The 25032-nt window shown below is 46.4% G+C and overlaps 1 protein-coding gene and 1 long non-coding RNA gene across 5 annotated transcripts in view; both read right to left on the bottom strand.

Moving 5' to 3' along the window:
- Nucleotides 1–25032, bottom strand: part of RPS6KA5 (ribosomal protein S6 kinase A5) — a 195892-nt gene that overhangs the window by 162070 nt on the left and 8790 nt on the right. The window contains exon 1 of one of the 4 annotated variants that reach the window (XM_006075882.4): nucleotides 3830–4259. The exons of the other annotated variants lie outside the window; for them this stretch is intronic. Coding sequence (XP_006075944.1) covers nucleotides 3830–3878 — 49 coding nt within the window. The 5' untranslated portion in view covers nucleotides 3879–4259. Of the gene's footprint in view, nucleotides 1–3829; nucleotides 4260–25032 lie in introns of those variants that run through there. 4 annotated transcript variants of the gene reach the window in all.
- Nucleotides 18850–24382, bottom strand: LOC123327942. Its single transcript, XR_006542572.2, has 2 exons — nucleotides 19696–24382; nucleotides 18850–19525 (listed from the first exon to the last, which is right to left on the bottom strand). It is a non-coding gene; the product is annotated as an uncharacterized LOC123327942 (long non-coding RNA).

Below are 25032 nucleotides of genomic sequence, written 5' to 3'. Positions count from 1 at the left end.
TTCAAGAGTCTCTCCAGATGGCCTTCCCCCACTCCATCCCCTCGGGACTGCGGCAACAGGCGCTCCACTGGGACGCGCTGCTTCGTCCAGCCTGAGGATGACAGCTTCTCCACCTCCCAGCAAAGTTGGAGGTGCAGTCACAGGTCGTTCTATTTGAGCTTCTTGCTGATATGGGGGTTGGCAGGGGTGGAGGGGGGGTATATGGAGATTTGGAATCAGGCAACTGTCATTACCAGACAGAGAATATCTATTCTTGTTCACTGTTAAAAGTATCATTTCTGGAGTTTCCAAAAAAAACAACAAAAAATCCTCAAGGCAAACAAAGTTTCCAGCTTGGTCTGCAAGTCTCTCAGAGGATGTTACATAAGTTTAAAACCCTTCAACCCCACCTCCACCTGACGGGCAATGGAAAGTTAAATGCCACTACCCTTTCTATCTTAAAAAGTGATGGATTATTTGCTGCTTCACAGTCTTAAAATTTTCTGAGGTAAGACTTTCCCTAAAGTAAATTTTATCACTCAATCATCTAAATTATATCACAGCAACGTATCACCCTAGTGGCTGAAAACAACAGTTTCTCACTTCTCCTGCATGGCCATTGTGGGTCGCCCAGGGTTCTGTTCCACCTCTTCTTTATTACAGTGCCCAGCATCACAGAGAAACCACTGTCCAAAGTACCAAGAGCTGAGGAAACAGAGGGATAAAGAATTTGAAGGGCGTCACACTGGCAGTTAAATGCACAAGTTAAATGCCTTACACGGAACCGCTGATCAATTTTGTTGGCCAAAACTAGTCAAATGATTCTACCCAAGCACAAATGGACCTACCTTGTGCCAGAGGAGAACCAGAAATCTGTGTAACAGAAGCTTCATCTTAAACCTGAAATATTCCTAAATATTTCTGCTAACTGCAATAAGCAAATGTACTTCTTAGCATGTGAAAACTAGATTGACTCAATATTAAAATCAAAGAAATCACATTCTAATGAAATTCAAATAACAGGTAGTAAATCTAAATAAGATCTGTCAAATATATGCAATATTTTAGTTGGCTAAATGACAGCAACTAAAATGCCTTAATTAGAGCTCTCATCAAACAAACTTAGCTGTGGCCAAAGCAAGTTATTGCCAACTTTAAATTATGGAAGATGACTGTGTCCATAATACCCTTATGAACAGAATCGGCCCGGATTTTAGTAAGTAAAAGTGTTAGTCACTCAATCATGTTTGACTCTTTGCAACCCCATGGACTGTAGCCCATCATGCTCCTCTGTCCATGGAATTCTTCAGGCAAAAATACTGGGGTGGGTAGCCATTCCCTTTTCCAGGGGGTCTTCCTGACCCAGGGATCAAATCTGGTCTGGCACACTGCAGGCAGATTACCATCTGAGCCACAAGGAAAGCCTGGATTTTTATTAATAAAAGGAACAACAAATATGTGCACACTTAGGCTTATGTTTATATACTCAGATGTTTCTGTAAATCAGGTCTCCCACACTGCAGGTGGATTTTTTACAAGGCTGAGCCATCAGGGAAGTTCAAATATATATTTAGATGTTGTTAATTTACCTTCTGTCTTAGCATGAAAACATCAGCACAGCTGATGGGGTGGTAAATACAAAGTAGGGTATGTGTCTAACTTGTACTTATCACAGCTCTCTAACTTGGCTTATACACCTGGAAGATAAAAGGGCAAGTTTTAAAGTAGCTACAGTATCTGAACAACAGTACACTGATAAGCATAATCATTTTTTAAAAATTCAAGGACATCCATAGTGAAAGATTAACCGTAGAAAAGACTTACTTGTTCTTTGTTGTATGCCTGTAAGAGGACCTTTTAAAGGAATATTACAAGAATAAAAAATTGAACACCCATATGTTCCTCATGGGAAATGACATAAAAAATTCAATTTTGTTTTCCCATTATTTGCTTTATTATTGCCTTCCATTTTCTATAACCATTAAAATATGGCTAAAACATACTAGCTTTTAAAAAGTAGGTTTCCACTTTATGAAGCTGTCCTCATTTATTATATTGAAATTGTCTCTGAAAATAATGGGAAAATAAAAAATATTAAAATTTCACAAAGAAAAGAAGTAGTCAACAGCTAAGCAAGAAAGTATATCTTTTAAAATACATTTTAATTTAAAAAATGAAAACCCAGAGTGTACTTTAAAATGTTTGTTCTACAAATATCTAACCAGTTCTAATTACACGTAGGCACTGCATAGAGCTACCTAGAACAGCAGTGGCCTAGAATTTCACTGTGTAGGTTAGAATCCAGGCACCATCTCCAGCTGTGCATTCTCAGACAAGCTGCCTAACTTCTCTCTCTGTACCCCTGTACCTACATCTGTAAAGTGAGGACATTAACAGTACTGGCCCTACAGGATCTGCTCTGGGGATAAAAAGGGTTAAAAAAATTCAAAATCCTTAGGAAACGCAGTGTTTGGTTCAAATGAGATACTGTACAGAGTAAACAAGACATGAATGTATACCACTTAGAATGATGCCACGCAGGGTTTCCCTGGCGGCTCAGTGGTACAGAATCCACCTGCAATGCAGGAGATGCAGGTTCGTTCTCCCGGGTCACAAATATTCCCTGGAGAAGGAAATGGCAGCCCACTCCAGTATTCCTGCCTGGAGAATTCCATGGACAGAGGAGCCTGGCAGGCTACAGTCCATGAAGTCTCAAAAGAGTCAGACACGACCGAGCAACTAAACAACACAGACAGGAAGTGCACAATGGGCACTAACCGCTGCTAAGAGTCACTGGAAGGAAGTCATCTACTGATTTCCAAATTCAAGAGAGTGCAAGTGCTCCTACATCCTCGTCTTCCAAAATAAAAACATGCTCCCAAACAGTAAGGTAAACAAGTAATGCTATCACACATATGAGAACATAATCAAGACATCTGAAGATCAAAAAAATCTTTAAGGTAAAGCCACAAGATCTAGGGAAAAAAAGGATTAAGCACATCAGTCTCAAGATGACAGTGAAGGGAAGTCCCACAACGACAATCACACAGTAGCTGAGAGTAACTAGTCCACATGGATGAGGACAGAGGGCTCAGAAGAAAAGTCTCCAGGAAAAAGGGTTGTCTCATCTACAGAAAATCACACGGAAAAGGAATTCACAGAGCTGCTAAAACGGGTGGGGGCACTCAGAGACTCAAAGAAAAGTAACTGAATGGAAAGACTGGGGTAATTTAACTCTGGGGAAAAAATTTATACAAAGAAGGAAACAAAAACAAAAAACAAATACTTGGCTCAGCTATGAATATTTAGACAGCAATTAAAGACTGAATATGGATTCAACCAGAACTGTAACTTCATTAAGTGAAAATGAAAGTGTTGGTCGCTTAGTCGGGTCCGACTCTTTGCTAACCCATGGACTGCAGCCCACAAGGCTCCTCTGTCCATGGGATTCTTTAGGTAAGAATACTGGAGCGGGCTGTCATTTCCTTATCCAGGGGATCTTCCTGACCCAGGGATAGAATGCGGGTCTCCTGCATTGCAGGCAGATTCTTTACCACCTGAGCCACCAGGGAAGCCTGTTAAACAGGTGAACAAATAAATAAAGGAGGTCTAAAACTGCCGACTGAAGAGCTGCACAGTGCCATTTCTCAATTGGCAGACCATGTTACAATAGAAGAAAGCAGAAACTAGAGATGGAACTGCAGACGAGGGTCAGGGGCTGCGGATCTTACTTTGTAGTATTATCTGACTAAGTACATACATGGATTACTTTTGATAAAATTTTTCAAATTAAATAAAGAGTATTCATCAAGTCCTCTTTATGGCAGATACTATATACAGGTCTACTCACCACCATTCTCAATCACCATTTCCCTTGTCTTGAGAGGCTGAGAATACATATTCCATTTCACAGCCGCCCTTGCAAAAGGATGGCCACGTGACGCTGCATAGCCAAAGCCAAAAACACACAAAAATGTCTCCTGAGGAGGATTTCAAATCCTGCATAGGAAGCAAACACCTCGCAGACGGAAAGTCTCTTCCTCTTGCCCCACATTCCTGTCTGAGTCTGGACGGTCGACGTCAGCACAGAGCACAGAGGTCACACGCTGAGGCCAGCGGAGCAGCCAGCAGGAGCCTGGACGCCCAGGGGCGCGGGGAGGCCTCGCCACATGCGGTCTTCTTTTCAACCTTCTTTACTTAAACCACTGACGCTGAGTCTTCTCTTACCAGTTATTATAAGAGGACCTGGGAACCAGTCTTCTCATGCTAATTATGATAGGCACTAGGAAACCAAGACGAAGAAAACAACTCCCCCAAAGCTTATTATCTAACAGAGTAAACTTTGCCAAAGAAGAACCATAACACCCAGTAAAACGCACCGCTGTCGAAATGTGGGGACGTCAGAGGAAGGAGAGATTACGTCTAGCCGAAACACACGGGACAGCTTCCACGGGCTGCCATGGGGCCTGCAGAACTGAGCGAGTTTTAACAAAAATGTCCCTTCCACATTAAAGAACTACCACACAAAACAAAAAAAAATAAAGAACTACCACACAAAACAGAAACAGACTCTACAGATGAGGAAAACAAACTCGCCGTCACCGAAGGAGCAAGGGAAGGAAGGAGGGACAAATTAAGAGTATGGGATTAACTGATACGGGCTTCCCTGGTGGCTCAGCAGCAAAAAATCCGCCTGCCAACGAGGGAGACACAGACTTGACCCCGGTCAGGAAGGCGCCCAGGGGAAGGACACGGCAACCCCTCCAGAACCCTTGCCTGGGACATCCCGTGGTCAGAGGAGCTGTGGGCTAAGTCCATGAGGTCTCGACGAGTCAGACGTGACTTAGTGACTAAACAACACCAACACGAACAGATACAGACTACTGTGTATAAAGCAGATACGCAGTGAGGATACACCGCAGAGCACAGGAAAGTATGTCCTAGAATCTCAGAGTCACCTATGAAGGAACATAAACTGTAAAAATGACTGAATCCTATGCTGTACACCTGAACCTATCACAACAGTGTAAAGCAACTGTACTTCAATTTAAAAAAGAGAAATAGTACAAGCAAATATGAAGGGAAAGTACTGAGAAGTTTCAAGTAAAGCAAGTGCTCCTGAGCTAAAAAGACCTGTTTTCTAATCTCAACCACATGAACTACCAGACTTGTGACCTTGGGGAAGATACTGTATTGAGTTGGCCAAAATGTTCCTTCAGGTTTTTTCTGCAACATCTTATGAAAACCCAAACAGACTTTTTGGCCAACCCAGTATCTGTGATAGAAAGAGAGATTCCCGGATGACTGCTGTAGCATTATTCCTGATGCTCTACATGCACTTTTACAGTTTCTAGTCTAGTCCATAGTTTAAATAATGTTTTTAACCACACAGGGATCAGATTCATCCTTTAACACAGTACAAAAAAAAAAAAAAAAAAAAACCCAGAAAAGACAAAAACAGGCAGATAATTTGAGGCAGAAAGAAAGTAATTGAAACAAATATAAAATAATCTTATTAATCTTTTTAAGTCAACTAACTGGGCTTGCTACTAAAAAAAATAAAGACAGTGGAATTCACTCCACTGTGCATTCCCTCAAATATCTGAGTATCTATCATGTTCCAGACTACTCTAGGTGATCAGATTCAATTGTGAGGAACAGACAGAATCTCTGTCCTCATAGAATTTTAATGCCAAAGCAACAGGGGAATAAAAAAATGTTTCAGACTAGCCAGTGGGAACATTAAAACCTTAACAAGCAATGTTAAGCACAGTGGCTGCTACTGCTAAGTCGCTTCAATCGTGTCCAACTCTGTGCAACCCCATAGACGGCAGCCCACCAGGCTCCCCCGTCCCTGGGATTCTCCAGGCAAGAACACTGGAGTGGGTTGCCATTTCCTTCTCCAATGCATGAAAGTGAAAAGTGAAAGTGAAGTTGCTCAGTCGTGTCCGACTCTTAGCGACCCCATGGACTGCAGCCTACCAGGCTCCTCCATCCATGGGATTTTCCAGGCAAGAGTACTGGAGTAGAGGCCCAACCAAACACATAAACGTCTGAAAGATTTCCATACTGTTCTAGCAACACTGAGAAACCCAAAAGAGAAAAAAAATTTTACTCTGAAAAGTTGTAATCTAGAATTTTAAAAGATAATTTTTTCATGTGGATTTACAGTAATACATGCCAGTCTCAAAAGCTTATCATTTCTGCTAAGACAGAGCCTTGCTCACACTAACCCAGAAGTCACTGTTCAGCACATGCACTCACCCAGAGTCCAAGTCCAAGCCCACATACAACTGGGACTAACCTCAGGGGCCTCCCCAGATATGAAGAAAGCAGCTCATCACAGCACATTCACTTCCCAAAGACAACACAATTCTTGGAACCTCACCCAGATAATTTTATCTAAAACCAGACAGCAGAGGAGCGACGAAATGCACTGGAAGCATCAAGAAGGGAAACAAGAGAAGAAAAGAAGCGAGGGAAGAAAAAGAAAGTGCTTACAAAAGTAAACAGTAATTCTAAAAGGCACAGCAGTCCAGCCACTGAGGACCAGATCACCAACAGTCTCACATACCTTCTGCACTGCTATCTAAACAGCACAATAATGTTGTTCAGTCATTTTTAAAAGGGTTAAATTATATCCAAAATGCTGTCTAAGAAGTTAGGGACACAGAGCATGTAATCACAGGAAATGGGCTCCTTTCAAACAAAGAAAAGCAATCCAATTAAAAAAAAAATTTTTAAGTAAGGTGGTAAATGACAGGGCAGTTTCACAAAAGAGGGAAACCAAATGGTCAACAAATCTTATATATTTTTGTTTTGCCTCATTTTTATTTACATTTTTCAAGAATTCTATTAAGCCTATCAGTATTCAGGGAAATGACACTGCAAAAAGAGAGACTATTTTACCCCCATCAAATCAATTTAAAAATGTAAAACCAAGAGGCGACAAGTAAAGTGAACTCTCGCGTCCTGCTGGTGGGACTATGAGCCAGTACAATCAATCTGGAAAGCAGTTTGGCAACACTGAATAAAAGAAAAGCTGTGCAGACCCACAGAGCAGTGATTCTATTCCTAGGTATACACTATAGAGAAACTCTTGCACATATGTAAGTGGACACATAAACAATGCCACAGACAAGATTGCTGCATGACAGAAAAAATTAAAACGCTGAATATCCATTAACAGGACAATGAATAAAGACATTATGATACAATCATACAGTGGAACATCATAGAGTAACAAAAATAAATTGATAAAAGTTATAGATGGCCATACAAACAACTCTCACTTTTAATGCAGCAATGAAGGATACACATAATAGGCCTGCGTATGTTTGCTAAGGATGTGTATATTATATGATGTCGTATTTATGTAAAGAGATCCCTCGAAGAGGAAACGGCAACCCACTCCAGCATTCTTGCTGGGAAAATCCCATGGACAGAGGAGCCTGGTGGGCTATGGCCCGCAGGATCACAATGAGTTGGACACGACAGAGACTGACCGCACCACACACGTAAAGAGAAAGACACGCAAAATATTATTATGCACTGTAATTTATGCACATATGCTTACGTTGTAAAAGTATAAAAACACAACTGGGATGACAAAAACTACATTCAGGATAATGGTTACATAAGGTTTCAACTGAACTAGTAACAACTTCGGAGAAAGCAATGGCAACCCACTCCAGTACTCTTGCCTGGAAAATCCCATGGACGGAGGAGACTGGTGGGCTGCAGTCCATGGGGTCGCGTAGAGTCGGACACGACTGAGCGACTTCACTCTCACTTTTCACTTTCCTGCACTGGAGAAGGAAATGGCAACCCACTCCAGTGCTCTTGCCTGGAGAATCCCAGGGACGGGAGAGCCTCATGGGCTGACGTCTATGGGGTCACACAGAGTCGGACACGACTGAAGTGACTTAGCAGCAGCAGCAGTTAACAACTTCTTGAAAAAGACAGACATGGGGGCTTCCTAGTGGTCGAGGGGCTGAGACCCCACACTCCCAGTGCAGGGAGCCGGGGTGCGGTCCCAGTGGGGGCAGGAGCGCCAACACGCGGCATGCCAGAGTACGCGCGGCTCGGCTAAAGGCCCGCACGCTGCACTGAAGACCCTTCACGCCACAAGGAAGACAGAGATCCCTCGTGCCTCAACTAAGACCTGGCACAGCTAAGTAGGCAAATAAACAAATGATACATACATTAAAAAAAGAAAACCAGATACGAACCCAACATCACAAAATAGTAAGATCAGATAGCACTAGCGGGCAGGTTCACGAGTGTCTGCTCTCCACACACCCCAGAAAAAGACCCGTGCTTTTAAAACTGGCCTCTTTAACAACTACAGAATCCGACAGTTCCTGAAAACAACCCTCACCATCATCGCCCTTGTCCTTCCACCCCCACGATGGGAAATAAAGAAATGAGTACATCAAGGCACGCTCTTCTCAGGCAGGGTGAAAAATCAGTCATAAAGACACAAAGATTTAGGCAGGGCAGTTGCTGGAGTGCAAATATCTAGGTTCTCAGCCAGTTTTGCCACCTGCAAGACGTGTGAGCTAGCGCGAAGCCCCTAACCCTGGTCTCCTCTCAGTCTGCGGCACACACAGGATCGCTGGCGGTTTAACAGAACATACAGGTAAAACACCCACCGAACTCATACCACTGCTAACAGTGATCACAACTGAGTTAAAGCATAGAAGTCTCAGGACCAGCCTCAAGATCGAAGTGGTCTGCTCACAAATCTTTAAAAAAAATTTTTAATAAGATGGATATTTATTTATTTACATTTTTTAATTAAGGCATAATTGATTTAATTTAGAGTGCACAACACAGTGATTCAAAATTTTCTAGATTATACTCCAGGTTCGCTTGTTATTAAATACTACTAATACATGCACTGTGCTGCACAATACGCCCTTGCAGCTTATGTATTTTATACACAGTAGTTTGTGCCTCTTAAGCTGATATCCATCTCCTGCCCCTCCCCGTCCCTCTTTCCACTGGGAACCACTGGTTTGTTCTCCGTATCTGCGCTCACAATCTTTTGAATGGCTTACAGGGAACATTGCTAAGAATAGTAGGGTCAAATGTCTTCTTGTAATGTCCACCTGAAACCAAAATGTTTCCAAAGAAAGTACTCCATAGTTCTAGTGCCATGTGGCTTGCATACCATTTCTTTTGAAAAGAGCAAATACATAGTCAAAATACAGACTAGCACAATTCAAAAATTATCACACAATTAGAAGAACTAAAGAAAATGATCTTGCAATTAAAAAAAACACCGGAAAGAATACTATTCCTTATGGCACACAAATATCAGATGACTATCCATTATGTTCCCTTTGTCTTTTTTCCTTTTTAATTTCAGAATATAAAAACCAACAAATCCACTTTCTGAACAAACTCATTTACAGAGGCAAATTTCCCATCTGACCTGTACATGAGTGAGCCGATGCACTATGCCTGTTTACAACACCTCTCTATAGAGAATTCTGAATGAGATAGGGGTTGTTTGGAATTCCTACAATGCAGTCCTATAGATCTCTTTTTAAATCTTCAAAATCCTACTTGATTTTTGTATCTAATAATCATGGCCGATAATACCAAATGTAGAACAAATGGGTTAAGTGGACCTCTTGGTCTGAGAAGAAATAGCCCTCATTATAAAAATGTTTACAGTTGGACAGGAAAAAAGAACAAACTTGCATCAATAGAATACTTACTAATTATTAGGTAAAGGGTCTTCATTTTCACATACCTAGTTTTCTTAAGGATGTACATCCATATTGTCAAATTCTTTATTTCAAAACCAATTCAAAAAAAGCACAGATAAATTATCCCTCAATTAAAAATAAATAATTTTTTTTTAAAGCAAAAGCAAGATCTTTACACGGTGCTAAAAACTGAGCAGAAGATGAATTTTGACACTCCTATTTCCAAACTCAGTCAGGTAACCCAGCGCTGTGCACTTAAGAATCCAATTTTGTCTTTTCCGCTGGTATGTGGAATTTCAGCCACATGGCACCCAAACACATCTTGTATAGCAAAAAGGTAGAAAGTCACTTGAACATTAAAATGATACATTAAAAACTGTAATTTGGGGTCAACTATATTCTTCTACTTCTCTGTATATTCATTTTACTAATTTTTGAGAGTTCGATATTGAAACTCCAAGTAAAAATCTTAACTTATATACTTAAAGAAATAATGGTAATATATAGTTGAACTCGGAGAAGGCAATGGCACTCCACTCCAGTACTCTTGCCTGGAAAATCCCATGGATGGAGGAGCCTGATAGGCTGCAGTCCATGGGGTCGCTAAGAGTTGGACACAACTGAGCGACTTCGCTTTCACTTTTCACTTTCCTGCATTGGAGAAGGAACTGGCAGCCCACTCCAGTGTTCTTGCCTGGAGAATCCCAGGGACGGGGGAGCCTGGTGGCTGCCGTCTATGGGGTCACACAGAGTCGGACACGACTGAGGTGACTTAGCATAGCATAGCATAGCATAGCATAGTTGAACTATATGGAATCTTGTTCTGTATTTTCCAAGCCTCCTATAAATGTACTATCATAGTTTCACAATTTAAAAAAATTAAAAAATTTTAAAACCCAGTAATTTTGCAGAATCTTTTCATAGATATTCTTTTTTTAAAAAAAGAAACCATGAATCATTTCAGATTCTAGACTTTTAACTATTCAGCAATATTAGAAAAAGTATTTATTAAAGATATTTCTATTTTCAAAAGTCAATCAATTAACATTCTAAGCTCTGTGGGAAAAAGTGGTAATGTTATTATCTTAAACTTTAGTATTATGATGACAGAGGATGAGAAGGTTGGATGGCATCACTGACTTGATGGACATGAGTTTGAGCAACCTCTGGAAGTTGGTGATGGACAGGGAGGCCTGGCGTGCTGTAGTCCACGGGGTCACAAAGAGTCACACATGACTGAGCGACTGAACTGATTATGATATAAACCTGATCATTATTCATAGTTTTTTACTTATCTTCTTTTAAAACTGAAGTTCACTATGATCCAAAAATATTCACATTATTCGTAGTGGATAGAGCTGACTTCCATCCACTGACTGTGCTTCTAGTCTGTTTTAAGTAAATTAATCCAATTAGTGGGTGCCACTATGTATCACAAAAAAGAAATAAAAGGTTTGCTGCCAAGAGACAGTCAAAATTTGATGGGGGAGGGGAGACAAGTATATAATTGCAATGCAATAAAACACGTGCAATTAGAGAGGCGGAAGGTCAGGAACACAAGGAAGCAGCAATACCAGAGCCTGGGAACCAGAAAACGTCAAGGAAGAGAAGGTGGTGGAGCCTGAGCTGAGTCTGTAAAGAACGGAGAAACTTCTGGGTTAAGGGGAATGAAGGCACCAGATTCCAAATTTTCTCATATACCCTCAAAAGTAAATAAACAAAGAAGACAAAACAGGGCCCTCCCTCGCGGTCCAGCGGCCAGGACTCGGCCTTCCAGCGCGAGCAGTGCAGGTGTGACCCTGGCTGTGCAGCCAGGAGCCCACAGGCCTGGCAGCCAGAACGCCAACACACAGAAGGGAAGCAAGACTGCAACAAATTCAAAAAGACTTTAAAAACAGTCCACAGAAAGAAATAAACAAAATACACAGCACCATAAAACCAACAAAGACGGAGTGAAACCACACATGACCCACACCTGGAGCAGTAGCAGGAGACAGAACTCTACAAGCTTCCAATGACCGGTGACCGAAAAACGGACCCCATTGAGCACAGTTCCCACCAACCCCACAGAAAGTCTGCAGGTTTAAAGACAGGGAGGGACACTTGAGAGCCACTGAAAAAGAGCAGGGGGAGACAAAGCAGAAGCATGCCCAGAAAGGCCCAAGGATAAGACTGGAATGCTGCACACTTTGCAAGGGCCGGCTCGGAAAGAGGCTCAAGAGCCAGTGGATCCGATGGAAATCAGGCACGCACAGCTCCGGAGGACAGACCAACGGGGGAAGGGGAGGCGCCTAGGAAACTGGCAGTCAAGGGAAAGGACCGAGAGGAGGGAAGGCGAGGGTCGCACCAGAGAACAGGCACACCCTCCCCGCCCCAGCACCTCCCAACAAGCGCGGAGGGCGGAACTATGGAATTCTCTAAGAAGGGGTGAGCAGATATGCAAAAATGCAAAAAGCAGGCCACGGACACAGAAAACCACTGTTTAAAACAAAATCAGAAACTGCTAATAAAAGCATCGCCACTGACGAACCCGTCCCCCTCCAAAAGAAAAGCCACAAAGCTGAAGAAAACAGTAACACAACACTCTGAACTGAATTTAAAATCTTCACACAAGTATTCGAGATATGAGGAGGAAAAAAAAGTACTGAAGCAGAAACACAAAAACGAAGAACAGAAATGAGCAAACAACCAAAAAAGGATCAAAGGCAACAAGAGGTTATTGAACTCAGAAAAGAAGCAAAAACGAAACACTTTCCGTAACAGACTGTGAGGGGAGCGCCCCCAGAGTGAGGTACAGGGAAAGGAGGGCTCACTGCAGAGGGGGGCACACTCCCGGCACCCTGCAGACGGGGGTCTCTCTAAGGGCTGGGCGCGCTCCCGGCACCCTGCAGACAGGGGTCTCTCTAAGGCCCGGGCACGCTCCCGGGACCCTGCAGATAGGGGTCTCTCTAAGGGCTGGGCGCGCTCCCAGGACCCTGCAGACGGGGGTTTCTCTAAGGGCCGGGCGCGCTCCCGGCACGCCGTAGACAGGGGTCTCTCAAAGACCTCTGCGTGCTGGCAGGGGGGCTAGCTCCCTCAGGAGGAGGCTGGACAAGCCCCCTGAGGCCCACTGATGGCATCTGCAGAGGGGAAAGGCGGTACATCAAGGGAGAAGAGACCTGCTCTGGCTTCAGATGAACTCAGAACTCCAGCTCCACCACTGACCAGAGCTGAGCTGGGCAACTATCTTTACCATTCTGGGACTGGGTGGACGGATGGACAGATGAACAGGTAGGTAGACCGATGGCTGGCTAGACACACAGACACACACACCCCAACAAAACAGCTGCACTTATCTGACCCTGCTGCTGCTGCTGCTGCTGCTAAGTCGCTTCAGTTGTGTCCGACTCTGTGCGACCCCATAGACAGCAACCCACCAGGCTCCCCCATCCCTGGGATGCTCCAGGCAAGAACACTGGAGTGGGTGTCTGACCCTAAGCGCCTCCAAAAAGGAGAGCATCTGCAAAGACCTGTCAACAGGCCATGTCATCAGAAGGAGAAGAAACGGAGCTAAAAGGCTGAGACCGGGAAGGGGCAGGACAAGGCAAGCCGACCGTCCTGACACGCTCACCACCATGGGGACACGGACACTGACACACTCATCACCACGGGGATGCTGACATGCTCACCATCGCAGAGACACTGACATTGACATGCTCACCGCCATGAGAACACTGACACACCACTGCAGGGACACGGACACTGACACACTCACCACCATGGGGATGCTGACACGCTCACCAGGCAGAGACACTGACATGCTCACCACCATGGGGACACTGACATTGACAAGCTCACCACTGCCGGGACACGGACATGCTCACCAGTGCGGGGATACTGACACGCTTACCACTGTAGGGACACAGACACGCTCACCGCCACGGGGACACAGACATGGGCACACTCACCACCAGGGGGACACGGACACGGACGCGCTCTCCACCACTGGGCGACTGAGTTCCGTGGCGCCAAAACTCAGGGACGACTGGAAAGCACTGGGCCCCTTCTGTGCAAAGCCGGGAGAAGCGCTTCTCCTCGGGGTCCTGCCCCCTTCTTCGGTTAGGGCCGCCTCGGGGAGCACTAACTTCCGGCTAAAGCAGCTGTGGTGCCCTCCTACTTGTATCTCCCGCAGGGTGGACCCTGGAGAAGCCTTGGAGCCAAAAGGAAGCGATGCATACTAGAGGAAACGGGGGCACGCTGAGGCAGACCCTGCCCAGTGAAGGCAGTCAAGGCCGGGACAGGAGAGCCGGGAGAGGCTGTGCAGGGATGCTTCAAGGGCCGCTGACGGGACGCTCAGACGCCTCCTGCTGCCGTTAAATCGGCCACCGAATGGCGACATGCGGATTGAATCGTCACGTGCGCACCTGGAACACACACCATGTTATTCGGCAGCTACATCCCAGTGAAGCTGGAGAATAAGTAAATGGGTCACTGGGTCTTCAAGAAGGAGCTAGCGCGGCTGCTGCCTAACAGTGGCAGGGGAGACTTTACTCTGAGCTTGAGGGCTAACTGGGAGTGTTCCTGCTGCTGCCCATCTAGGGAACGGAACTAAAGAGGCGTCTGCAGCAGCAACTGCCCAGCAGGGCAAGGCAGCCGAAGGCGGAGCTCCCTCAGAGACGACGGCCTGTATCACACAAGGCCAATGCCGTCATGGTGGGCGGTCCATCACTCTGCTCCATCCCAGGGCTGGGTGAGCCAGGGCACCCTGAATGCCACTCTGGCCCCCGGTGGTAATTACACCCACCTCGCCCTGTGACACTGTTACACGGTGACACTGTGTGGCTCGTGTTCTACCAGAGCCCCCCGTTTTCATGGATACAAGGAAACCCAGGTCCATGGAGGCTCTCCTATGACACTCAGGCAGTTTCCTCTCACCTGGGCATTCTGAATTACCCGAGAGAATGAGACGCTTTGTTTGGACCCTTCTAAAGGAGAAAAAGGCAATGGCACCCCACTCCAGTACTCTTTGCCTGGAAAATCCCATGGATGGAGAAGCCTGGAAGGCTGAAGTCCATGGGGTCGCTAAGAGTCGGACATGACTGAGCAACTTCCCTTTCACGTTTCACTTTCCTGCATTGGAGAAGGAAATGGCAACCCACTCCAGTGTTCTTGCCTGGAGAATCCCAGGGACGGGGAAGCCTGGTGGGCTGCTGTCTATGGGGTCGCACAGAGTCGGACACGACTGAAGCGACTTAGCAGCAGCAGCAGCAGCAAAGGAGAAAAGGAAAGATATAAACATCTGAATGCAGAGTTCCAAAGAATAGCAAGAAGAGATAAGAAAGCCTTCCTCAGCGATCAATGCAAAGAAAGAGAGGAAAACGACAGAATGGGAAAGACTAGAGATCTCTTCAAGAAAATTAGAGATACCAAGGGAACATTTCATGCAAAGATGGGCTCGATCAAGGACAGAAATGGTATGGACCTAACAGAAGCAGAAGATATTAAGAAGAGGTGGCAAGAATACACAGAAGAATTGTACAAAAAAGCTCTTCATGACCAAGATAATCACGATGGTGTGATCACTCACCTAGAGCCAGACATCCTGGAATGTGAAGTCAAGTGAGCCTTAGAAAGCATCACTATGAACAAAGCTAGTGGAGGTGATGGAATTCCAGTGGAGCTACTTCAAATCCTGAAAGATGATGCTGTGAAAGTGCTGCACTCAATATGCCAGCAAATTTGGAAAACTCAGCAGTGGCCACAGGACTAGAAAAGGGCAGTTTTCATTCCAATCCCAAAGAAAGACAATGCCAAAGAATGCTCAAACTACCGCACAATTGCACTCATCTCACACACTAGTAAAGTAATGCTCAAAATTCTCCAAGCCAGCCTTCAGCAATACGTGAACTGTGAACTTCCAGATGTTCAAGCTGGTTTTAGAAAAGGCAGAAGAACCAGAGACCAAATTGCCAACATCTGCTGGATCATCGAAAAAGCAAGAGAGTTCCAGAAAAACATCTATTTCTGCTTTATTGACTATGCCAAAGCCTTTGACTGTGTGGATCACAATAAACTGTGGACAATTCTGAAAGAGATGGGAATACCAGACCACCTGACCTGCCTCTTGAGAAACCTATATGCAGGTCAGGAAGCAACAGTTAGAACTGGACATGGAACAACAGACTGGTTCCAAATAGGAAAAGGAGTACATCAAGGCTGTATATTGTCACCCTGCTTATTTAACTTATATGCAGAGTACATCATGAGAAACTCTGGGCTGGAAGAAGCACAAGCTGGAATCAAGATTGCCAGGAGAAATATCAATAACCTCAGATATGCAGATGACACCACCCTTAGGGCAGAAAGTGAAGAGGAACTAAAAAGCCTCTTGATGAAAGTGAAAGAGGAGAGTGAAAAAGTTGGCTTAAAGCTCAACATTCAGAAAACGAAGATCATGGCATCCGGTCCCATCACTTCCAGGGAAATAGATGGGGAAACAGTGGAAACAGTGTCAGACTTTATTTTTCTGGGCTCCAAAATCACTGCAGATGGTGATTGCAGCCATGAAATTAAAAGACGCTCCTTGGAAGGAAAGTTATGACCAACCTAGATAGCATATTCAAAAGCAAAGACATGACTTTGCCAACAAAGGTCTGTCTAGTCAAGGCTATGGTTTTTCCAGTAGTCATGTATGGATGTGAGAGTTGGACTGTGAAGAAAGCTGAGCACCAAAGAATTGATGCTTTTGAACTGTGGTGCTGGAGAAGACTCTTGAGAGTCCCTTGGACTGCAAGGAGATCCAACCAGTCCATTCTAAAGGAGATCAGTCCTGGGTGTTCTTTGGAAGGAAATGATGCTAAAGCTGAAACTCCAGTACTGTGGCCACCTCATGCGAAGAGTTGACTCACTGGAAAAGACCCTGATACTGGGAGGGACTGGGGGCAGGAGGAGAAGGGGACGACAGAGGATGAGATGGCTGGATGGCATTACCGACTCGATGGACATGAGTTTGAGTGAACTCTGGGAGTTGGTGATGGACAGGGAGGCCTGGCGTGCTGCAATTCATGGGACTGCAAAGAGTCGGACACAACTGAGTGACTGAACTGAACTGAAGGATCCAAAAGTCAAAAAGTGTGTTCTCCAGCCTCATAGAATAAATCCACTCCAACACGCTCTTCTCTGAGACTTCTGGTCTCAATACTCTGCCAAGGCAGTTCCTGCTTATTTACCTACTCTTTGTAGGTCACAGTCACATCCAGACTCCTAGAACCATCCCAGAAGCATGTTAGGAGGAGGCTGCCAGGATGTTAAGTCCTGAATTGTGACCAGAGCACCCAGGTTAGTGAATTCTCCCCTCTCTAGCCTTACTACTCTGCCACGCCCACTCCAACCCCTTCAAGATCCCCAGCCCCCCGGCACCCCCCCACCACCCCCACGGGTGCACACTAGCCAGGCCCCGGGCTACCTGCCTGAGTGTCCTCTCCCTGAGTAGACCATACCACGAGTGTGTCTAGCTTCTGTTCCGGGGACAGTATGAGAGGCGTCCACCTCAGAGGGACCAGCGCACGAGCTCTGGGCGAGCAGGCTGCTCCCTGCCTGCCTGTCCCGAGGACGCGGGCTCCTGGGCACGACATTCTCAGGCTCCTGCACTCGATGCCCCATCTGAGGGCTCTCTGCTCACGGGGCCTGGACCTCAATTCTGAACACCTACCAAGGGTGTGCAGGAGAGGCTGACCCCTGAACCGTAAAGAGTAAGGAGTTTACACGGGGGGCTGACCTCGCACAGCTTTGAGAAGCAAACAGTCCGTGTGAGCCTGCTGCGCCTGCACGTGGAGCTGGGCCTAAGGACAGCCGGGCAGGCCGCTGGAAGGAAGAATGGACGCGAACGGGGAGAAGCCGAGAAAGTGGAGTCCCAGAGACACGCCGGGGCTCCCGAGCACACGGGCGCCTGTGACATCAGCTCCGCCCGCTCTGGCGCGGGCTGCCCGGCGGGGCACTCCGCCTCTCACCTCTGGGATCTGCATGCTCACCCAGCCAGCTCCCACCAGGCTGCTGAAACGTGAGCAGGAGTCAGAAGCCTGGGGCAGAAACTGAAAATGTGCAGCATCCGTGCCTGAAATTAGGCGCCACCAACTCAAAGGGCATCGAGGCCCACAGGAACTGTTTTTCACCGCTACACTGGACTCCAGCGAGGGGCAGACAATGGGAGCGAGAGGGCCAGAGAGGCCAGACACGGTCCCAACCACACACACAGTGTGAGAGCCAAATGAGACGCGCAAGACGCTCAGCAAAGGACCCAACACAGAAAGCTCGGTAAACGACGGCCATCACCTTCGGTCAGACACTGAACTAAGATCCCGGCAGTGGCAACGCTGAGCCAGAAACGAAGGCGCCCTTTCAGAGACAGAGCTGACACACTGGGGGAAGGAACCGGTAGGTGGGCAGGACCCAAGGCAGAGGACGTCCAGGATGCATCTAGCTGGGGTCCGGGCAGGTGGGAAATGTCCCTAAATAAACCACGGCCAGCTCTGGAGGAAGAGGCAGCCTTCGAGCTGAGCTTGAGTGGGCCCCGAGGGCTGCCCAGCTGCCTCTCGCTCGGCGGGTACTTGGGAGTAACTGGTAAGGAACCCCAGAAAGAGATCCAAGCGGAAGAGAGAGACTCAGATGGTAGTTCAAGCTGTGATACTTGATTTCCCAGAAAGACCGTGCAGAGTTAGAAGAAAGAGGGCTGATGGCAGATTACCAACATTTAAGGGGCAAGCAGAGGAGGCCAGGGGGAGAGGGCGGCGAGGTGGTCAGGGATGGGCGGGACCGGGGAGAGCAAGGCCACAGCGAGCCCACACTCGTGTGCCGACGGCCCTAATGGGCCGAGGAGGATTAAACGGAAGCTCTTCCCAGATGAGGAGAACAGGGGGACGTGAGTAGCTGCAGCGCGCGCTTCTGGGGCATCGAAGACGAACAGGAGATAAGCTGCAGCAACAGCTGGTATAAACTGCTCTTTCAACATCCGGCGGGAAAGGTAAAGACAGCAAAAACTAGAGGGCCACAGAGGAACTTTTTTCCCCTGATAAGATGGTTCAACTATGTGGGAAGAGGAGCCTGAAGACCAGGGAAAGTGGGGAAAATGGGGCAAATTCTCTGAGGAAGTGGAATATCTCAAACAGAGGTGTGAGAGCGCCACATGACTCAATCATCCTTATTTAATACGCCTGGGTCTGTTCTTAATCTACCAACTGGGAAGTACAGATTTAGCATCTATTTTACTGCGACCAGACCAACGAAGTTGTAACAGAACTTTTCTTGTAAAACCTTGCCTTTTCTTACTCAACGCTGCAGAAACATAAGCTTCTTGGACTAATTTAGCTTCAGTCAAAAGGTGACAGCTGCATGCAGTGAGAAAGCGCGCTCTCTATTTCGGTTCTTGTTCTCCTTTTTGTTAAGGGGAAATAAATTATTTATACAACAATTTACAAGATAAACTCTAAATCTGGGGGTGTCCAGCATGTACAAAACCCTGAAACCTAAACATCTTGACCCCTCGTCTGCAGAGTCGAGTAGTCTGATCCCGGGGACGACGTGAGAGCCAGCGGCTAAGCTGAAGAGCCAGCACACTAGGTTCCTTTTAAGCGCCAGGTGGTAAGCTGTTCTGAGGCTGTTTAGATTTGTGGTTGGCCCTCAAACCATCTCTCTGGACAACATTCTGCTGGAGGCAGAACAAAGTTATATTTAATATCTGTGTACTTTAAAACAATGCTGCCCACTTTTCTCTTATTGCCGGGGTCACTTACCCTCAAGACTCACTGTGCTTTCAGTGTCTAAAACAGCAGTGTTTACTTATCCAGCTGATTCTGGAATTACATGATGGAGCCAATGTGAAAACTGAGTCAATAAGAAAACAAATGCTCGTAAAGCAGTAACAAACAGCCTTTTTTCCCCCAATACATGTACCAAATAAATTTAACTTAGAAGAACGGAACTAAATATAACACTTCAAAAATAAGAAGAACATTATGCTTACGAAGAATTTTGGCATGATCCAGAAACCACGTCCAGAGAACGACCTCTGTGGAGAGCACAGAGCGCGTCTGGCCGCATCCAAAGCCTCTCTGTACGTCCTTCACCTGTCTGTATGTCCTTCTGCAACGCTCTCCTATAAACTTCCATCTGAAGCGTGTGAATTCTGTCTACTTTTTGCATGGTTCTCCATATCTAAGAATTTTTAAAGACCAGAAGAACAATTTTTAAAACAATAAAACTATTTTTCTCTTCTTGAATAAAGAACTGCCCTTCACAATTCATAGAGAAGGGGGGAAAAAAAGCATGGCCTGGAAACTCCCATATCTTCCTGCCACCAAATCTATAAAAGAATCTGTATCCGTTCCCACTTCTCATCATAACATAAGCGATGAGGGCGCTTCCCTGGTGGTTCAGTGGCTAAGACTGTGCTCCCAGAGCAGGGGGCGCAGGGTCAATCCCTGGTCAGGGAACTAGAGCCCACACATGGAAACTGAAGACCCCGTGTGCTGCAACAGAGACCGTGGGTGCTGCGACTGAGACCCAGCACTGCCAAATAAAGAAAGAAATTGTGTTCAAAAAAAAAGAAGCAACGGGCCTTCTCAATGCCTTCAGTTATCCCCTCTTTCTGTGTATCTTCAGTAGTGCTCTCTCTCTTTCTCCCTATAATGGACTCACACTAAACGTATTCTAGCATCACTCCTCTTAAAATAACAAAACATAGCTGCCCTGCCCCAGCGGAACCCCTGGCAAAGTCTCTCTCTTTAATCCCCTCTGGAACCAAGCCTCTTCAAAGTTTCCACTTGCAGACTTCCCTGGCGGCACAGTGGATAAGAATCCGCCTGCCAATGAGGGGACACAGGTGTGATCCCGGCCCGGGCAGAGCCCATGTGTGACGGAGAAGTGAAGCCTGTGCCTCACAGCTGCTGAGCCCGTGCTCTAGAAGCCTGTGCATCGAGGGAAAGCCCAGCCAGCACTGCCAAATATAAATTAAATCAATAAAAAAAGCAGTGTTGTACATGTAAAAAAAGTAATTTTTGTAAGTACTCACTTGCATCCACTCCTCAGTCCATTGCAATCTGGCCTCCCCCTCAAACCTCCACTAAAATTGCTCTTGATAAGGTCATCAGCTGCTCAGTCGGCTCTGACAGGCCCTCTGAAGCACCTTCTCTCCTTGCTTTCCCGGCATCACAGCTCTCCGAGGCCTCTCCCACCCCCACCCGCTCCCGGCCGTTCCTCCTTTGCATTCCTTCTTAGCTACTCCTTTCTTACCCATCGTCTAAATTCTAGAGTTCTTCGAAGCTCAGTTCTGAGTCCCCTTCTTCTCTCCGTTCTACAAGCTTTCCTGAGATGATCTCATCCTCAACTGGGCTTCCAAAGCCATCTACATCCCAGTGATGCTAGAATTTTCACCTGCAGCCCAGACACCTTCGCTGAGCTCCAGGCCCACATCCCACTGATGAAAGAAAGCACAACAGTTCAGGTGAGCCTGGGAGGCCAGACCACTCAGGTTTCAAAACTAATTTTTATATTTACTTCCTGGGTAATCCTGAGCAAGTCAGTGACCTCTCTAAGAGACTCAGTTTCCCCATCTGTAAAATTGGAATAATAAAAATGGTACTGACTTCATAAGGTTACCGCGTGGACTAAATGAGTTGATACAAGCACCAGCTCGGCAGCACACAGCAAGCGTTCATCACCCACGATGCTATCACCACGTGTGTCTACTAGAGTATGTCAGAGGCGTCTCAAGCTTTGATCTGTACACATCTGGGTTCTATCCTTTCTGCCCACCCCATGGGCATCACCCCTGGCTCACCTTCTGTGAGCTCTAAGGAAGAATCCCAACGCGGCCTCCGTCCAAGGTGGCCTCCATGGCCTCTGTGCGGCCCCTGCCGAGCACCTGAGCACGAGGAGACGCCACTCTTGGGAGACAGGGATTTTGCTGCTCACCAAATCAGTTGATCTCACGATAGGAAGATTGTTCAGGTAGGTTGGACCTAATTACACAAAGCCTAGAGATGACAGAAGATCCGGACGTCAGAGCGCAGGAGCTGGGAAGCATGTCACCAGCTCAGAGGCCTGAAGACGGGGGGCCAGGTGAGTGGGTGCAGACGGCCTCTGCAGCCGACAGAGGCCCCACTGGCGCCACTGAGGACGCTGCGGCCGCAGACTGAAGACGTTGGGAGGAGAGTCTGCTGGCCATGGCAACGAGCTTCCAAGTGCATTTCTTCCCAGAGCCGCCAGACAAGAACTCTGGCTGGCTACCATCTTTTTCTTTTACGATTTCTGATGTGGGCCATTTCTGAACTCTTTATTGAATTCGTTATACTATTGCTTCTGTTCTGTTTTAGTATTTTTGGCAGCGAGGCATGTGGGATCTCAGCCCCTGAACCAGGGACTGGACCTGCACCCCCTGCATGAGAAGGCGGAGTCGTAACCACTGCACCACTGGGAAGTCCCATCTGCCTACCATCTTGACGTTAACCTTGCCGTGGAGAATTCTAACCTACCCAACTGTAAGCTAATGAACAAGTCTATTACAAGCCACTAAGTTTGTGGTAATTTGTCATGCAGCAACTGAAAATTAATACACCATCTGAACAAACCGTACCTTCAAACATATGTTTGTTCCAGCCCGAAAATCTCATATCACTACCACACCAAGTTCCGCTGATATATTCTGCTAAATATATCTCAAATACTTTCACAATTCTTAATTTCTAATCGTTACCCAATCCCAACTTGTATTTGCACCTGAACTTCCACAAGAGCCTCCGAACTGGTCTCCCCTCAGACACTCTTTCCTACCATGCCCCTCACACGAGGAAGCCGTTTTTTTAACAGTGCAAAACTAATCTCTGAAAAATCCTTCAGCAGCTTCACCCTGCACGCAGGGTGACACCTGAACAACCCACAGAGCCCGCCCACCGGCTAGGCTACCTTCTCAGCGCATTTCCTGCGGCTCTCCTGCTTGGACACAAGCTCGGGCCACAAAGGCCTCCCATCCGGTACCTGGGCTGCAAGCCCTCCCCGCTCCAGGACCATCTGCCGCTGCCTCTGGCAGAAACACCTCGCTGCCCGCCCCCAACACGGCACCCCACGACAGCAGGGCTGGCGGACACTCCGCCATACAGATGCTCCCCCATTTCCTCCGGAGGCCGGCCACCCTCAGACTCTCTCACAGCGTCTGCACGACCCCACGGCCTATCACAACTGCAATCCTATGGTCAACTGTGTGGTTACGAAGGGCTCTTTCTCTTTAGATGTGTTCAACGAGGGGAGAAGCCGTGTCTAATTTGTTCCCTGCAAAAATCCAGCATCTGTTACAGTGCCAGACACACAAGAATCAACAAGTCCTTAATAGATGAATCGAACCATGGCTCTTTTGCCCAATTTATACAATGACAAAATTACATCAGTTATGTGTTTGATTTGTGTGTACCCGTTAGATCTGTCCTACTCTAGCCAATTATGATGTTTCCTTACAAACAAGGACATTGGTATAAAGGAAAAACAGGGGCACATTCACGGGGAAGGGCTAGTGCAGATCCACTTCTGAGATTCAGTGCTCACATCCTTTCAATGCAACATCATTCATTTAGATATGAAGAACAACATTTCCTTATTACATGTTTTAAATAGTTTTTTTCTATAGGAAAAACATGTCATTCCAATCCAGTATTGATGTGGTTAGAGGACAGACTGCTTCAGTGGCCTGAATTTTCCCATTACTGAGGGGATATTCCACTAACACAGAAAAGAGAGGCCTGTGTACAACCTCCATCATTTTGCCAATAAAATTTGTTTCTTAAAGTATGCCTCAATTTTACTGATTTCTCACTATATACTTTTTAAAAACTCTAAAATGCCATTAATTAATCAGAGACCTACTTTTTCCCTCTTAGGAGAAAGATAAAAATAGCACGAACACCACATGACAAAGATTTAAGAAACAAAATCCTGGATAGAAAGTCAAACGTCTTTCCACACTGTCTGTATTATTCATGGTTTGTATATAAATGCATTTATTTAATGAGATATTTACCTAATTCCTGCTTGGTCTAGAAAAGACTTAGGACAAATTATTGAAATTAACTAAAGTGTAAGGAAGGAAGAAAGGCTGAGGGCAGAAGATGACGCCAGGAAGAGGCCTCAAGGTGCACGCTAGGCCACAGGTGTACGTGGTGTAGCCCTGAGACGTGACGCTTTCTAGCCACCAACTTGGTACAAGAGGCCTGCCCCGGGGGTCTACCTCACAGCATTCCTATGAAAACCAGAACCGCTGGTCACAGCAGCTCAGCCAGGCTGCGTACTAAGATCAGAAAGGAATGTCTTGGAGATTCCCTAGAAAGAACACCATCCTATTTCTTCTAAGCAGCAGACATTTGTTACCAGTTTCTACTAAATGGTTGTTTAAATGACTGATTGCTTCACACTGTTATCCTACTCAGTTACCCAAGCCTGGGGCAAAATTATCTCTTGGTTCATCCAGTCTTAAGCAAGATGTGTTGGTTTCCTATTGCTGCTGTAAAAGATTACATAAACTTCATGGTTTATGAACAACATGCTGCTAAGTTGCTGCTAAGTCGCTTCAGTCATGTCCAACTCTGTGCGACCCCATAGATGGCAGCCCACCAGGCTCCCCCGTCCCTGGGATTCTCCAGGCAAGAACACTGGAGTGGGTTGCCATTTCCTTCTCCAACGCATGAAAGTGAAAATTGAAAGTGAAGCTGCTCAGTCGTGTCCAACTCCTAGCGACCCCATGGACTGCAGCCCACCAGGCTCCTCCGTCCATGGGATTTTCCAGGCAAGAGTACTGGAGTGGGGTGCCACTGCCAACATACATGTGTCTTATTATAGTTCTAGAGCTCAGAAGTCTCAGGCTGGGTTCCACAGAGCAGACAAGTAACAGAGCTGCACTCCTCTTGGGCAGGCCAGGGGCCTGGCTGTCCTCCGCCGTGAGAGCCCGCTGCTCCTCGGCTCGGGGCCCCTCTCCAGCAGGGGCGTCGCTCCAATTTCTGCTGCCACTGTTGCACCTCCTCCTCCCCGTCTGTTTCCACTCGTGTAACACCTTCTCTCGGATCCACCTACTTCCCTCTCACAAGGACCTCTGCTTACACTGCGCCCATGTCAGAATTCCCCACCCTTAAGTCTGCAAGGTCTCTTTGTCATGTGAGGAACCATATTTACAGGTTAGGGGGAGGAGGTGTATTAACTCAGTCTACCACACAAGACTCCATCAATTTACTTGTTTGCAGCTACTGGCAATTTACACATTGTAGTGATGGTGTCAGAAAAATAACATTATAAGACCAAATTTACATAGGCACAGTAAAGC

Source organism: Bubalus bubalis, chromosome 11 (assembly GCF_019923935.1).
Source record: "Bubalus bubalis isolate 160015118507 breed Murrah chromosome 11, NDDB_SH_1, whole genome shotgun sequence".
Classification (NCBI taxonomy): domain Eukaryota; kingdom Metazoa; phylum Chordata; class Mammalia; order Artiodactyla; family Bovidae; genus Bubalus; species Bubalus bubalis.
The sequence above is the reverse complement of the archived record's forward strand: the minus strand, read 5'-3'. Positions and strand labels throughout refer to the sequence as shown.